The 15,604-nt window shown below is 46.1% G+C and overlaps 1 protein-coding gene across 7 annotated transcripts in view; it reads left to right on the top strand.

Annotated features, from left to right (window-relative positions):
* Mgtor (nuclear basket protein megator) overlaps positions 1-15,604 on the top strand; it is a 905,575-nt gene that overhangs the window by 330,892 nt on the left and 559,079 nt on the right. For all 7 annotated transcript variants that reach the window (XR_012884775.1, XM_075868440.1, XM_075868441.1 and 4 more), the window contains exons 41-42: positions 4,905-5,013; positions 14,374-14,603. Coding sequence is in view for 6 of the 7 variants with exons in the window: in XM_075868440.1 (XP_075724555.1) it covers positions 4,905-5,013; positions 14,374-14,603 (339 nt within the window). In the remaining variant the exon portion in view is untranslated. The remainder of the gene's footprint in view (positions 1-4,904; positions 5,014-14,373; positions 14,604-15,604) is intronic.

The following is a 15,604-nucleotide window of genomic DNA, read 5'->3' as shown; positions in this document are numbered from 1 at the left end:
AGCGGAGCAGTGTGCGTTAAAAAGGGTGAAAGGAAAGAGGGTTTTTCAAAGAAACCTGATCAACGAAAACCCACTCTGCACCGTAATTTCAGGAAGGGCCCATCTTTTACGAAGGACACTGTAGGGGAAGGCCGAATGGAATCGGAGAAATCGAGTGAGGTTCCTAAACAACGCGCTGATAGCACACGGGCGATTGAATTACGGAAGCCGCTGATCTGCTACAACTGCAAAAAGGTAGGGCACATCGCGATAAACTGTAAGCAAAAGTTCGCTTTTGCAACAATCTGAGAATCGGAAAAAAACATGCGGTTGTTAGAGCCATATCTCCAGGGAGTTAGTGTGAACGAGAAAACGAGTCGAGCACTTCGAGACTCGGTGGCAATCATGGACGATGTTCATCCTTCATTGGTGTCTCCGGCAACCTTGCAGGAGAATGCACGGAGATCAGACAAGTCGCCGATTTGCTGAGTGCTTGCTTAGCAATCGCTACGGTTGTCGTTGAAGGCCCGTTCAGTAAGCTTCGCATCAAAGCGGTTGTGTCTGCCGCGCTTCCCAATCGTTTTCCTTTATCTTTTTTCCAATAACTCTGAGCAGCTTCTCAAAGAGCAGGGTAAATCACTCTTCTCCAACTTAGCGTAGATGGCTCTCATGCGATCGCAAGTGCGGAAGCTTTCGCAGGAACTTGATCTTGTTCAATGTAGTGAAACATCACGTGCAAAAGCTGCTGATCTGTGTGACCTTGCTGGCATGTCGGCAGAACCTCGGACAGGAAATTCTCTGGGTGAGTCACTTGAGCAGTCACTCGAGCGGCCTGTCGCTAAAGCGACTGGCACAGTCTCATCGGCAGAGGAGACGACATGGCGCCATCAAGTCAAAGCGAGAGGGGTGCAATGCTGTCGCCTGTAGTGGAAAGTTGGAGTGAGCTGTCGAGAGTTGAGCGAGAAACGCTCATTCGGGAGCAGCGTGAGGACCTCTCGATTAAAGCACTAATGTAAAGCGTGAACTTGAGAAAAAATAAAAACAATGTTTTCTTTTTTGAGAAGGCAGGGCTTCTTTGTCGGAGCTACACAAATGTGCAAGGTCGCAAGTATGAGCAGCTCTTGGTGCCACGAAATTATCGTCGCTAACTATTGGAACTAGTGCATGAAAACGCATAAGCAGGGCATCTCGGCATGAAAAAGACCAAGGCTAGAATTTCTTTTGAGTTTTATAGGCCGAATTGTTGGAAAGATATCGAAGACTTTGAATGCTAATGCGACACTTGTCAGAGAGCGGGGAAATCCATGGACAAGTGAAAGGCACCCACGAAGCTTGTGCCAATTATGACAAAACTTTTTCAGCACCTGGTAATAGACATCGTCGGGCCATTATTATAGACTAGGCAAGGTGTTCAGTACATCCTGACGGCCCTCTGTGTAGCCGCAAAATTTTTAGAAGCGATACCACTTAAGGAGCTCAATTCCCCTCATGTCGTGGATGCACTGCTATCTATGTTTCCCTGCATCGGATTTCCTTCTGAAATCCAATGCGACAACGGTAGTGTCTTCACCAGCTGCCTTACCTCTACTTTTTTTGATAAATGCGGAATGAAAGTTGTGCACAGCTCGATCCATCACCCGCAATCTAATCCGGTAGAGCGTATGCATTCTGTTCTGAAATGGATACTGAGAGCTCTTTGCTACGAGCACAAATGCGACTGGGAAGCGTGTATTCATCCCGCTATGTTCGCCTTGAGATCGGCTGCTCATGAGAATACTAGTTTTAGCCCTGCAGAGCTTGTATATGGCAGAAATTTGAGAACACCATTGCGAATGCTACACGAGTCTTGGGAGGGATTCGATGAGGACCCTCATGTAGTTGCGTATGTTCTAGACCGCCTTAGAAAAACGATTTTGTGGAAAGCCACGTGAAGGCTGCACTAGTGTTGTCTATGGAGTACTATGACAAATAGGCAAAGAAACTCATTTGATGTATGTAGTTGGGTAATGCTACTGCGGTCGTCCAAAAAAAAGCAAAACAAGCTCGAGGTCCATTGGGAAGGGCCCGCCAAAGTAATATCGAAGCTTTCTGATACCAATTTTAAAGTGAAATTAGAAAGGCGGCCGATTAAAATTTACCACAGTAACTTGATGAAATCATACAGCCAACATCAAGTGGTCGTAAATCAGCTTTTGAATGCTTCAGAGGAAGGAGGAGCAGAAATTGTGACTTTTACATCAAAAGGCCAGTTTTGTATTTAAGTCGAAAACGGAGCTGCAGAGAAGTACTTCTGAAAAGGAATGCACTTGCCTCGTGTGGGCCGCTCAAAAGGTAGCCTGTTGTGTCCCCGGTTCGAGGTTGGTGGTCGAAACAGACCACTGTCCCCTAACCTGGTTAAATAACGTGTCGCCTATAAAGGGCCGGTTACTGAGGTGGAGCATCATACTCCGACAGCACAACTTAGACGTTCGCTGCAAGAAAAGAAAGCTAACGCTAATGCAGACGCATTGAGCCATGCAATTTTGTTATTATCTTCTCCACCTTATGGTCTTTCACTGGCGAGTCGGGGCAAAATTTTGTCCTCATCACGGCCTTAGCTGAGCACTCTCATTCAGAGTGATCTCAAGAGGCCAACTTTATGTTGTATTCTATTTCTTTACGTTGTTGTATGGGTAAAAAAATTTGAGTTCTCATTTTAAGAATCTAGTGTCGTTCTACATGTGACTCTTGATGTAGAGGGAACGAAATCCTGATAGACACGTAGCTAGGTTTTGGTTGTACTATACTTTGTCTGGTGTTCTATTGGGTAACCGAGCTTGTGTCGTGTGTTGTCTGTTGTCGGACCATTTCTGACAAGTTGCGAAACCATCGAAAAGTACTGAGACCAAAAATCATCCGAAGGGACGAGCAAAGCTAGGCGATAAGTTTTGGCGAGGCGACAAGCCAGTGGAGCTGGGATCCATCCTCAAGAATGGGATGTGTTCACGGGACTGAGCCTGGGGCCACATCCTTTGCCTGGCCCTAGAGGCATACCTAGAGGGACGTGGCGAACCAGCGCGCCCGACATCCGAGCCATGTGGAAGCAGCTCGTCTTTCCGGCACATAGTCTGGCGGCGGGGGGAGCTGTTACGTCTGAGAGTTCAGACCGAACGTCATTGCCTTTGCAAAAGCAATCTGTGTCAAAGCCCGAGAGCGAGCCCACCTGACGCAATCATCTCAATGTAGTCACCTAACCCGACGCGCCGGTGTGTCTTGGGCAATGTACGGGGAGCTCCCTCAACTCACAGGCCCAATAGCAGCTCGATGATGCAAGCGGCGCCATCCAGTCTGGCAAGTCTTACGCAATGTGTGGCAACATCAATCATCCTTGGGTGCAACCCAGCGCAGCGGCTCTGAATTTGAGGGTCACGACGCAACCCAGCAGCGGCTCCCCATTGGAAGATTCTGACGCGACCGGGCGGCAGTTCTGATTAGACGTTGATGACGTATAGGATCACCTGGGGCCTTATAAAACCACGCAACGCTTCGCCAAGCAGCCGACCTATGGGTCAGAGAGAAGCCGACATATGCGTCAGAGAGAAGACATCTCGTCTCTTCGAGTCCCCAGGCTGTCAGTCCCAGTGCCGAATATGTAACGACTCTATTTCTGTGCTATGCATAAACCGTGCCCTAACTCACCTTTGTCTTGTCTGCTCATCTATCAGCTCGGCCCAGAAGCAGTCGCGAGCTGAGAAACACGCGCTATCAAACGGCTGGTGACCTTGGTGGCCTATGACCGCGGCGCACTACGCAACAGTGTCAGCGGCGGTGCGAGTTGTAACAACATGCATCAAGCCCACCGGCAGCATCATGGTGGATGGGCAAGCTGTCGCAGAGCATCTCAATGGAGATAAATTTAGCGGGATGTGCGTGTGCTGGCAGAAAGCTTGTCTCTGATGAAGACACTGTTGATGCGATACAGCCGTACGCTCTGGATGTTACAAGCCATCGAGAAATGGCCTAGTTAGTAGTGGAATTTCGGGGCAGTTCTTGGCTAGTTCCTTTTTTTTTATAAGGTAGTACTCGTAATAGCTTCGTTAAAGTGGAAAGGAAAAGTATTCGTGGTGACGAGACATTTTTCACATTGTTTTTTATGGATGGTTGACCGGGAATAGAAAATTGTTTATTATGGCAGAAATTTCATTGTAGTGGACTTCGTTATATTGAGATTCGAGTGTATACTAAATTTGGTATTATGTGACATGAATGGACGACGAACACAAATACCAGGTGCCCGACATAATAATTATTACATGGAAGTCATGTATGGCATAATTTACGTCCGCCTCGTAACGTTTTGCTGATTTTAAAGTGGCATATCAACCTTTTTCACGTGTGCTTCCCATTTTATCAATTCCAACTGCATGTGGCGTCTGCCATTTTTTTTCTTTAAAATCTATTAGTATACATTTTACAAATTTGTATCCGTGATAGAAATACGTCAACAGAGCCGTGCTGCACCCATGCATGAAACACTTTCATGTTAAAAAATCAAGGGGCTATTGTAACAGCACAGTGCATCTCCATGTCGGAACCAGCATTTTCTAGAGGCAGTAAATTTGCTAATGTAACAGTTTGAAAGGCAGCTCTACTAGAGTGCGAGATTTGGATGGGGTGAAGCATATTAAAAATCTGAAGGGGCGACTGTCAATTGGATGGAGACTGAGTTGGTTTTCGGGAAGTTTGAATACTTTAAATAGTTAAAATTCAAGTGTGAATCGAATCAAATAGCAAACACTATTAGAAGAGTGTTCGAAAGTCTGAATATTCGCACACCCCTACTTTTCTCTTTGGCCCCTTTCAGAACAATATGTAGCGGTAAATGTTGCAAATGCAAAATATAAAATATATGACTGATTGCTCTCATGCCGATGATTCATTTGCAGAGTCGCGGCCCTGGAGAATCGGATGTGCCGGAGGAGGACATGGCAGAGCCAGAGTCGCTGGACGACACCGAGCGGGAAATGGACGATGGCAACGAGATCGAGATCGTAGGTCAGTGTGCCAAGCAGCGTAGTGCACATTGGCTAGAACATCTTCTGCATACTTCACGCTTTCTATATTTGCTGCCCAATATATCGTGTGCCTTAGCGATAAGTCAATACAGCTGGGCATGAGTTTTTGCAGTGGAACACCCTTCATCACCTTTTTACCCTGCTGACAAAAGCCTGTGGACGATTTTCAATTTGAGTGGTACTGCTCAAGCACACTACAGTAAAGCCTTGATTATTCGAGGGCTGCTGTGCCCCGAAAATTCTTTGAATTAAGCAGATTTTCAAATTGACCAAAATTAAGAAGAAAAAAGCACACTACAAAAAATGAAATCACAGTCATTCTTTGTGAGAGAAAAAAAATGTTACTCGAAATAATCAGTGACGCTGAGTTGCTTATTGTGGTTGCAAGTGCTATATTTTCTAGCCTGCTCACAACACTTAGCATTTCACTATCACCACCACTGCACGCGACAAAGCTTCGGGAAGTGCTCACGGCATCGACAATAGCTGCTAAAGCGGGCACATGGGCTGGTTCGTTAATGTCACCAGCGTTGCCGTCAGCATACGATGTTTGGACATCTGCCTCAACATTTGAGTGCTCCGCGAAGCAGAGTCTTTTACCGTTGTGTTCACCGGCATCCGTGACCCTGGCACACATCGAGTCTCCTTCGTCTAGGCAGTTAGAGCTGCACACATCAGTTAGAGCTTCACACATCCTTATCTTTGCCCCCTTATTTGCAAAACCTGGAATGCACAAAGCAGCGCTTGATGGCTCTTGGCTCCTACTCTTTCCATTGTCGTAACAGAGCAATACCCTCATCAATACGTGGTGTCGGTACATCTTGCTCGTTTGAAGAATCACCCTTTTCATCGGCTGCGATATGGCTGTTGTATTTGCTGGGAGGAAGACGATCTTGACGGCTTTCAGGTTCCCAATGTTACCGTGGGCTGGGCAGTTATCAATTACAAAGAGCTCTTTGGCAGCAAACTTTGGCTTGAGAAGCTGCACCTACTCCTCGAATATTGCTGTCGTCATCCATGTCTTCTTGTTATGCCAGTATATGACACATTTTTTATGAGAAGGCGCGCTTGCTTAGGACATCTAAGCTTACCCATCCTGCCAATGACAAGCAGTGGGAGCTTGTCGTTTTCAACATGTTCGCCCCAAACAAAATAGAAATCCTTTCTTTAGGCTGTTTTCTCCCTGATACAGCAGTGTATTTTGCAGCGATTCTTTTCAAAGGAAGCATCTTATAAAATAAGGCGGCTTCAACCAAGCTGTGCACCTTGTCCTCTGCAAACTCCGAAAACAGGGGTGGCCAAAGTACGTCAGTCTGAGTTCATGCTGCCCCTTTCCCCACACACTGCCAAGTACGTAAGGTTGTTTCGCTCTTGAAATCAAGAGAACCAACCGTTACTGCACAGCTGAGGCATAGTGCCAGCGCGTCTTTTGAAGAATGGATCCGTTCACGTGTAGGTGAGCTGCTTTCGCATGCTGAAGCAACTTCATTAAAGGGACTTCAACGTCCAGGTACGCCCGAAAACAAATCTTGGATAGTTTCGATAAATGCGTTTTTCCGTACGCTTCGAACACCTTCTTCTTATTTTTCAAGATGGCCGAAGGCGTCGACAAAAACCTCTCTGCAAGTTGGTGCATGCCTCCTCTATCAAGGACACCTCTCAAAGCGCCAATGTCTTGTATTTTGGCGTTGTGAGTCACGCAAGCAGCCGTGAATTTGCGCACAATCAATTCAGACACTGGCGACGAAGCGGACACAACAAATGCAGGAACAAAAAGACAATGAATGGGCGAAACTGCGAAAAATGCAACTGAGCTGTCCACTCATTACTAACAACTTGGTAGTTCAATTATACGGGCATGTCCTTGCTGTGGAATTTTATGAGACATTATGCTATGGTTGGCAGCGCTTAGTGTCGGGGCAATCAGGCTTTTCCCATCATTTGGTCTGTGCTGCTAGCTTTTACTTGTGAGCATTATAAGGAAGTACAAAACAAGGTTTCACATCGAGAGAAAAAAGAAGATTATGTCTTTATTTCAGCATTACAAGAGTATACTTGTATAAAAAATTGACTAGAAAAGGCTGTTTATGATACAGTGGAACTTCAATTATACGTCCCCCGTTTTCACGACGACCCGAATTTTACGACTAATTGGTTAAGTCCCGGCGAAATCCCCATGGGAATAATGTACTGAAAACCTTAGTTATACAATGCAGTTTTATGCCGACCCCGTACCTTATGATGACATTCAGATTTCGTCCAAGAGAAAAAAGAATGCCTTTACTCGAATCAAGCGTGGACCAAATATTCACGAGTGCAAAAATATAAACCTACGTTCCCCTAGGTTGACGATTGAAAAAGTAGAGAGCTAGACAGATGTCTTCTTAGAATGGAAAATTTATTCTGGAAATTTGTGCGCTTCTCCACACGCCGCAATCGTGTGTGCACGCATCTGGGGTCGTTATCTAGTCAAGCTCATTCCACACAAAGTAGCTCCAGCCGGCCGTAAAGCTGATGTTTTCACGTTTTCGATTCATGGCAACATTTTCTGGTTGACATACAGCTGATCTCTTGCCTTTGTCACACTCGCAGTCACAGGCTTGCGGATGCATAAGGGCGTGATGCAGCTGTTTTCACTGTGAAAGATTACCTTTACTTTACGTCGACGTTCATACTAACAGCGGGGCATCACTAGTTTCATTTCACAAGAGCACAAATTACAACGTGTATAGGTCAGTCACACACGAAGGCATTCTATGCACACTCGTGATCGGTCGCCATTATGTCATAGCGGTGACGCTGTGCCTGACTCTTCTGACGGGAGGCTATTGGCAACACGGTTTCGGTTTTGTTTTCACACGCAGGCAGGCAGTTTTTGGACTCTATTTATCGATAGAAAGATGCGCGTCGGATTAAATTCTTTTTAAACTCGAGAGTAGAAATTCGCTCGCACCTCTTTCAACTAAGTTACGCTGCCATTAGCTGTCGCTGCTAAGAATACTTTTATCCACCTTTTTAGCAGAGGCACAAAGTCATGCTGTAGGCTTAAAGCTCGTTCACCCCGAAGGCGGGGCGGCCAAAGCGGCGAGGCTGCAACGCGGGAAGCAGGAAAAACCTCCTCTCCAGGCGGCGAAAGCGGGAGAAAAACCAGGTGGCAAGGGCGATCACTCTCGGAGCAATTTTTTGCCGTCTGCCAAGGCTCGCCGCTGTGCCGCAACCAATCAGAACGCCACGCAGCGGAGGCCCGGTGATGGTGCGGGTGTACGTTTGGGAGAAGCACTGGCACCTCATAGCGGCACGTGCACAAAATCTCGAGATGCCCGCCTCTTTTGCCGCGTGGCCAGATGAAGGAGGCATGCAGTCTGAACAGGTTCACGCACTTGCCGCTTCGGAAATCTCGCTTCACCACTTTGCCGCGCCGCCTTCGGTGTGAATGAGGCTTTATTCAGGCAGTCTATACCCATTTTTGGGGGCAAGGCTGAGTGTTATTGCTGTATTCCTAGTTTTCAGGGCGAAGCCCCTTAAAATGAGGATCTGTCCATCCCTTATATGTACCGTATTTACTCGCGTAATCCTCGCACTCTCATAATTCTCGCACCCCCCACATCGCCCAACGAAAATCCGATTTCTTTTTTTTCCTCGAGTAATTATCGCACCCCCGAAAACTGCTGCAATAATGTCGTCTGCACTTTCTAGCCACTGATGACGATGGCGCACACCATCTGGCACCATCTCTTTAGCATCAAGCATACTATTGCACAGAAATCTAATCCAAGCCAAGCCGAAGTGCCCAGTACGCGTTGCGGCGTGTTTTGTATGTTGTGTCGGTAATCTTGTCACGTTATGAGGCGATATTGAAGCTGTACGGCTGCTTTCAAGTTGCAAGTGATAGATCATGCACTAAACAACGGCAACAGGGCCGCCGGTAGGTCCTTCGGAGTCCACGAGTTTTTTGTTCGCTACTAGTGACAGCAGCTGAAAGCCACCAAGATGCGTTGGGCCTGCCGTGTGCCTAAAACTGGAATTGATGTTAAACTTTATTTCACTATATTCTCCAGAAGGAAACTGAGGACGATTCTGTTAAATAGCCATCAGCCCAATGCTGATGTCCCTCGCTTACCTTTTGAGAGCCCCTGTTGAGCGACGAACGCTATTGCTACGCCCGCAAGCTTTGCGTATGGTATTATAATTCTCGACTATTTGCTTCCACTTTTTGTGTGTCAAATAAATCTTGTCTTGTGTTGAACCTCTGCTTTTATTCTTGAGGTAAGCTTTAATTAGTAAGTCTTAAAGCTTGCTTTTGCTGGTGTGAGAATCTCAATTTGCGGCCACTTCGTTTTCTTTTTCGCTCTGTATGTTTTCGTAGAAAGTTTTCCCCGCGTAATTCTCGCATCCCTAACTTTTCTTCAATTTTCCGGCAAAAAAAGTGCGAGGATTATGCGAGTAAATACGTTATGTATATATGTATGTATGTACGTGACCGTCTATAGTTCCACCTTTGCCAGCTGCCCACTACTTCGTCCTTGCAAACATCCCACTACACCCCATCACCGATCTACCACTTCATCGACCATGAAGCAAATACTGTGGAGAAGTAGTCAATATAAAATGCAAGATGGTCGTGTACTTGTATCCAGGTGAGCGTTAAAGAACCATAGATTATCTCACAGTGTCCATTTCTTGTTTGTATGTGACCACCTATAGTTCCACCTTCGCAAACTGCTCACTGTTTTGTCCTTGCAAACAACCCACTATGCCCCATCATTGATCCACCACTTCACCGACCTTGAAGCAAATACTGTTGAGAAGTAGGCTATATGAAATGCAAGATGTATAGTGAAATCTTGTATAACGAACTTCAGGGGGCCGCGGCAACTAGTTTTCTACTTCGAAAGGTTGTTATAGTGAAAGCCCAAAAATTAACCATAAGCACTTATTTTCCACCAACCAAAACTATTTACCTTTACAATGGTGGGTCCTTGGAACTCTTTTTTCACAATAAAAAACAAATGCGCAAGTGAATACTCAAAAAATGCGCATTTACTTAAAAGAAGTCTGTGATTTTCTTTTTTTTTTTTTTTACGCATGCAGCATAAACATTGCAGCGTGAAGGCCTCCAGCTAATCCACATTCCTGTGGTGCGATTTGGTTCTTTGGTCACAACAGCCTGCGTTTTGCTTTCCAGTTGCCGAAGAATATCCACTTTCTCACTTAGTGAAAACTGCTTCCGTTTCTTCGTCGCAAGCAGAGATGAACTCATTTGTTCTTGCACCGCAGCGCGAACGCCGACTTGCTTTGCGGACGCGGTAAGTAATCACCAAAAAGAGATGAACACGACTGACAAACCAAGCCATGGAGCACATGTAGAACAGTAGAAGTGGTAGAACTGGTAGAAGTGACAAAGATAAGAAAAACCCGCAGCGTCCTGGCTGTCATCGCCTCTTCCAAAGAAAAAGAAAAGTCCTGAAAAAGAAAATCTGCGCGTTTCGTTTTCTGCTCCCTCACTGTCTCAGGTTTTCCGCACCCATGCTTCCTGCTCCGCAACACCCATTCTGCCTCGTCGAACTTGCCCTCCCATGTTGCCCTCGCCCCTCGCCTCGGCGCTTTTAAACCTGCAGCATCGGCGTTGCAACAGAAGGAAAGAAAAGAAAGTCGCCCTTTCGTTTTTTTTAAGATAGTCTGATTCATTAATAGCGTTCCCTTCTATCACATCTCTATCTGAGTCCGCCATCTTCCAGAGAGTGCCTGAACGCAAGTGCATTCAGTGAAAAAAAATTTGGGGGGGGGGGGGGGGGCAAGCGATTGTCAATTAAAAAGCAATTATCGCACATATCTGAGGAACCATAACAACACGTATATATTCTGTATGTGCGTCTTTTACTAGAAAAGGCATACATAAGTTATTCTAAGGATCGTAGCGTTTATCACGCGGTGCTGACCATGCAAAGCTTTCACGAAAAGGGAAGTGTTTCCAACGCAAAGGTTAGGTGGCACCTACCCTTTGCCTTGCATCCTACACCTTTGAAATGGGTGTGCACGCCTGTCTCTGAGCCATGCGTTTTGTTTCCCAAGATAACTGCCAGATAGCACTCAAGTGTCACCTAACTGTGTCTTGCAAAATCCGCATGTTCGCCGACGATTGCGTGATCTACCATACAATAACTAATGCTTCCGATCAACTAACCCTACAACACGATCTGAACAACATTCAAGAATGGTGTGACAATTCGCTTCTCAAACTTAACCCCAACAAGTGTAAGGTTGTCTCATTCACTCGCCGCAAAAATCCTTTCTTATTCCCATACCAAATCACTAACGCCCCTCTAGAAATAGTACAGTGTTTCAAATATCTAGGTGTCACACTGTCCGCCGATCTAACTTGGAATGCGCATGTCACAAACATTATCTCATCTGCAAACAAAATATTGGGATTCGTGAAACGTCATCTGCGTTGCGCACCTCAACACGTAAAACTTCTCGCATACACATCCCTCATCAGGCCAAAACTGGAATACGCCTCTGCAATATGCAATCCACCTCAAATTTACCTAATCAATGACCTTGAATCAATTCAAAATCGCTCAGTCCGATTCATACATTCGTCATATTCTTATGACATCAGTGTTTCATCCTTAAAAGCCCAATCTGGATTGCAGCCACTTGCCCTTCGACGCCGCATAGCCACTCTTTCCCTGTTTCATAAGCTGTTTCATTCGCCCCTCAAGCATCCTCCATACGTCATCCCTCCAACGTACATTTCGCACCGCACCAGCCACCCCCTCCAAGTCTCCCGTTACCGCACTAGGACTACTACCTTCTTCGCATCCTTCTTTCCGCGTGCTGTGAAGGACTGGAACGACCTCCCAAACCACGTCGTCACAATCACCTGCCCATCAACTTTCGCTAAAAATGTAACAACTCATCTCTGTCAGTGAAACTTTATGGCAATGTATATACACACACCTATGTAGCAATATTTTATACTTTGAATGTAGCAAAAGTCTTATATCCTGTATACCAACCCCTTATGTGGCAAAGATTTTTTATATCCTGTACATCCACCCCTTATGTAATACCCCCTTGTGGGGTCTTTAAGGAAATAAAATATGATGATGATGATTTGACGTGTGACGTCACTTGGTGTGCTCGTTCACCTCCACTGCACGCTCAAGGCACTCTTATCGCAGTGCCTCCAAAATACCAATCACTGATTTTCTTGCGCAGAACATCAAATAAACGTTTTGTTCAATCTCTCCAGATGCAAGACTATTCAGACATTTGCAGATTAACAAGCAGATACGGGGCCAATTTTTTTCTCTCCGCACCGTCGCGCATCTTCCGAGAAGCAAGGCTTTGTCATCCGCTTGGATATCGCTCCGGTGGTGGTTGCGACAGATTTTAGAACATGAGTTTATAGGACTGAGGCTTCATTAGTATTATGCAGAACTAAATTAAGGCTCATTATTCTGAAAAGTTCGGTATTCTGAAATACGTAGTAGTGAAATAATTTTGCATTGAAACTATTAGCAGTAGGCACTAGATTTTTTAAATGTTCGTTAATCTGACAAAGTTCCTCATTGGGGGGTCCGTTGAGCCAAGATTTCACTGTACTTGTATCCACGTGCGCATCGAAGAACCATAAATCGCCTTACAGTGTCCATTTCTTGTTTGTACGTGACCACCTATAGTTCCACCTTTGCAAACCACTACTTCGTCCTTGCAAACATCCCACAATGTCCCATCACGGATCTACAACTTCACCGACCTTAAAGCTGTTATAATGAAGGAGGAATGGAAGCGACTTATAGCTACTACTTACGAATTGTAGAATTTCTTGTATAAATATATACAGTATTTGTATATACAGTCGAACCTCGATATATCGAACGGCGCGGCGATCGCGAAATAGTTCGATATATCCAGAATTCGATACTTAAAAAATCACGAAAAAAAATGCATCAACAGCTTGCTGAAAACAACCAACGAACCGTTCAAGCGTGGTGCAGTAACTACTCACTTGAAGATTCAAACATAGTATTTATTGTGTTGGTTTAAAATATTGAAAAAGAGTAGCCTGCTTTTTGTTGGCCATGGCGTGTTTGATGACTGCGTCCTCAATATAGTCCAGGCGATCCATAAGTGATAGGCCGGTGCCTTCAATCGCGCCGCATTGGCGGCGCACAAGGGCCAAGGCAGCTACGACCTCAGCTGATGTCGGGAGTGGGGCACCATCAGCGCTTGCGGAATCCACCTCGGCAGAGTCTTCATTTGGCTGCTCAGCAGTAGCTTCGGCGACAATCTCCACATCCGTGAGCTCCGCCGTTCGGAGTTAGGCCTGTCGCGCACCACAGCGCGCGACAGGCCCAACTCCGAATGCACGAACACTGCGAGCACAACGACCGGTGCCTGCCGATGCTACGGGGGAGGAGCTTGCAACAAGTGCGCAGTTGCAAGCTCCTCCCCCGTAACAAGTGCAACAAGTGCGTTGACACCATAGAGACTGCAACGACTGCAAGCTGCAAGGCTGCGGCGTGAGTCCGGGTGTAAAGCGCGCACATGGCGCGCCCATGCCGGCTCGCCTGACTGCTTTCCCTTTCCCGGCGGCAGCGCGGGCCGTGTCCGAGACAGTCGTCTGCGTCCTTTCCCTCCTATACTTTCCTCCTTAATCTTTACCTCTCACTCCCCCATCCCCCGCGTGAAGCCGTGTCGGTGCCTTCGTATTGAAAGACGATAACAGCTCCACTCTTTTCTCTTCTCTTTCCTCATTTAATGAAGAATTTCTACCGCAAGGCTGCGGCGCGCGTACGCCGCTACATTAAAGTGGCGCTCTCGGCGCCATCGATGTGTGCAGCATTCGTAAACGCCCTCCCCTCTACCGCTACTTTCGAGAGTTGCGGAAAAGCTCGCCGCCTGTCAATGGAGCGTGGGCGGTTTAAGGTGGCTGAGTTCGATATATCTATTATATGTCAAACTTTGTTCGAAATAAAAAATCAATAATGCATTAGATTTCCCGCGTGATATAGGAACCGTTCGATATAGGCAATAATTCGATATATCCGTGTTCGATATATTGAGGTTTGACTGTATAACCCTCCAGCACTTTGCGCCACTCATCATCATTCACTTCGTGGATATGCTGTGATTTTTTTCGAATATACGACAGCCGGATTATAAAACAGTTTTGCGTGGTTCCCTGAAAGTTGTATAATCGGGGTTCCTCTCTAATTCAATCAAATGCTGTTGATGGACAACGTCATCATTGGCCTGACTTCCTTTTTTGTTTTCTTTCGTTGACATCCCTGTCAATTCGGCAAAATCCGATGTGGCATCCTGCACTCAGACCTCGGCGATGATGCGGGTGAGGACAACGAAATGGAAGAGCCGCTGGCCGAGGAAGAAGACGTGCAGCCGTGCTCGGCTGTCGAGGCGGAAGAAGAACTCCAGCCGGCCACCAATCCTTCCTCAGCTGTGGAGGTACCACCCTCTCTGCTGGTAGCACCCGTACTGCTGCAGCAGCCGCAACACCGGCCCTCCCTGCTGCCCCGCGTTCGCAACGAACGTCTGCCATCGGTGCGTCTGTCATCTTTGCCACCCTAGGAAATGTCTTGCTATCATTCATGCATGGCGTCATTTGAAACTTGCCATTTTCTTTTCACATAAAAGCAGTGTGGAAAGGCTGATGAGGTGCAGTGCTTCCCTTGTTTCATTGGTGCTCTGTCTTTTTATGTAAGCACAGAAGACCGTCATTAATGTGGGACCTGAAGGGATAAAAGAATGTGTTTTGTTTACTGAAAGATGAACAAGGGTGGAGAATTCAAGCGTGAAACCAATTGTGTTAGTGGCAGTTGTTCCATTTGAGCACCAGTTGAGTTTAACAGCTTTTTATTTACTGATAGTATACTGTATTTCGTGCCAAGTCGCCTGAGTAGTCACTTGAGCTATGTTTGTTATTTTCGTTTATCTATTAGGTGTGTGCAAATATTTTTGTAATAGTACCAGCAGTCTAATTCGGCTCACCAAAATCTTACTATGCAGAGTACAGGTGAGCACGCTTATTACGAAATTGAGCGTGACGCGGCATTCATTCGCTGTATCCCGAGGTTCGTAGTAAATGAAGCACAGCTTTTAAAAAAAGTTGTCAGTGAAAACACAAACTTTTTTTGCCCAGAAAAGTCCGTGTTGCACTTATTTGGAAGGGCAAAAAAGATTAGGGCGGTCTCGAGTTTATTTCAGGCGGCAGCGTGCTCGTTTGCTGAGGCCCGTGGCATAAGCTGCATGTGACACTGGCACCAAAGTTTTGTTGTTCCCGCAGTCTGATTCCTCCAAATCCCTCTTGCCACTGTGGGGTCTCGAAATGGAGAACGAGCGCCACGCCACACTCTTGGAGTGAAATGACACTGTAGACATGGTCGGAACAAACCCAAACACAATAACATACATTAACTAATTTTAGAATGACAATATTGTCCGCCGATTCATACATCAATCGTTATCAACATGCTGAGAGATCCTTGCACAATATTACCATACACTCCATGACAAACACAATAACACGACAAACGCACAATAAC

This window comes from Rhipicephalus microplus, chromosome 7 (genome assembly GCF_043290135.1).
Source record: "Rhipicephalus microplus isolate Deutch F79 chromosome 7, USDA_Rmic, whole genome shotgun sequence".
NCBI lineage: Eukaryota > Metazoa > Arthropoda > Arachnida > Ixodida > Ixodidae > Rhipicephalus > Rhipicephalus microplus.
The sequence above is the reverse complement of the archived record's forward strand: the minus strand, read 5'-3'. Positions and strand labels throughout refer to the sequence as shown.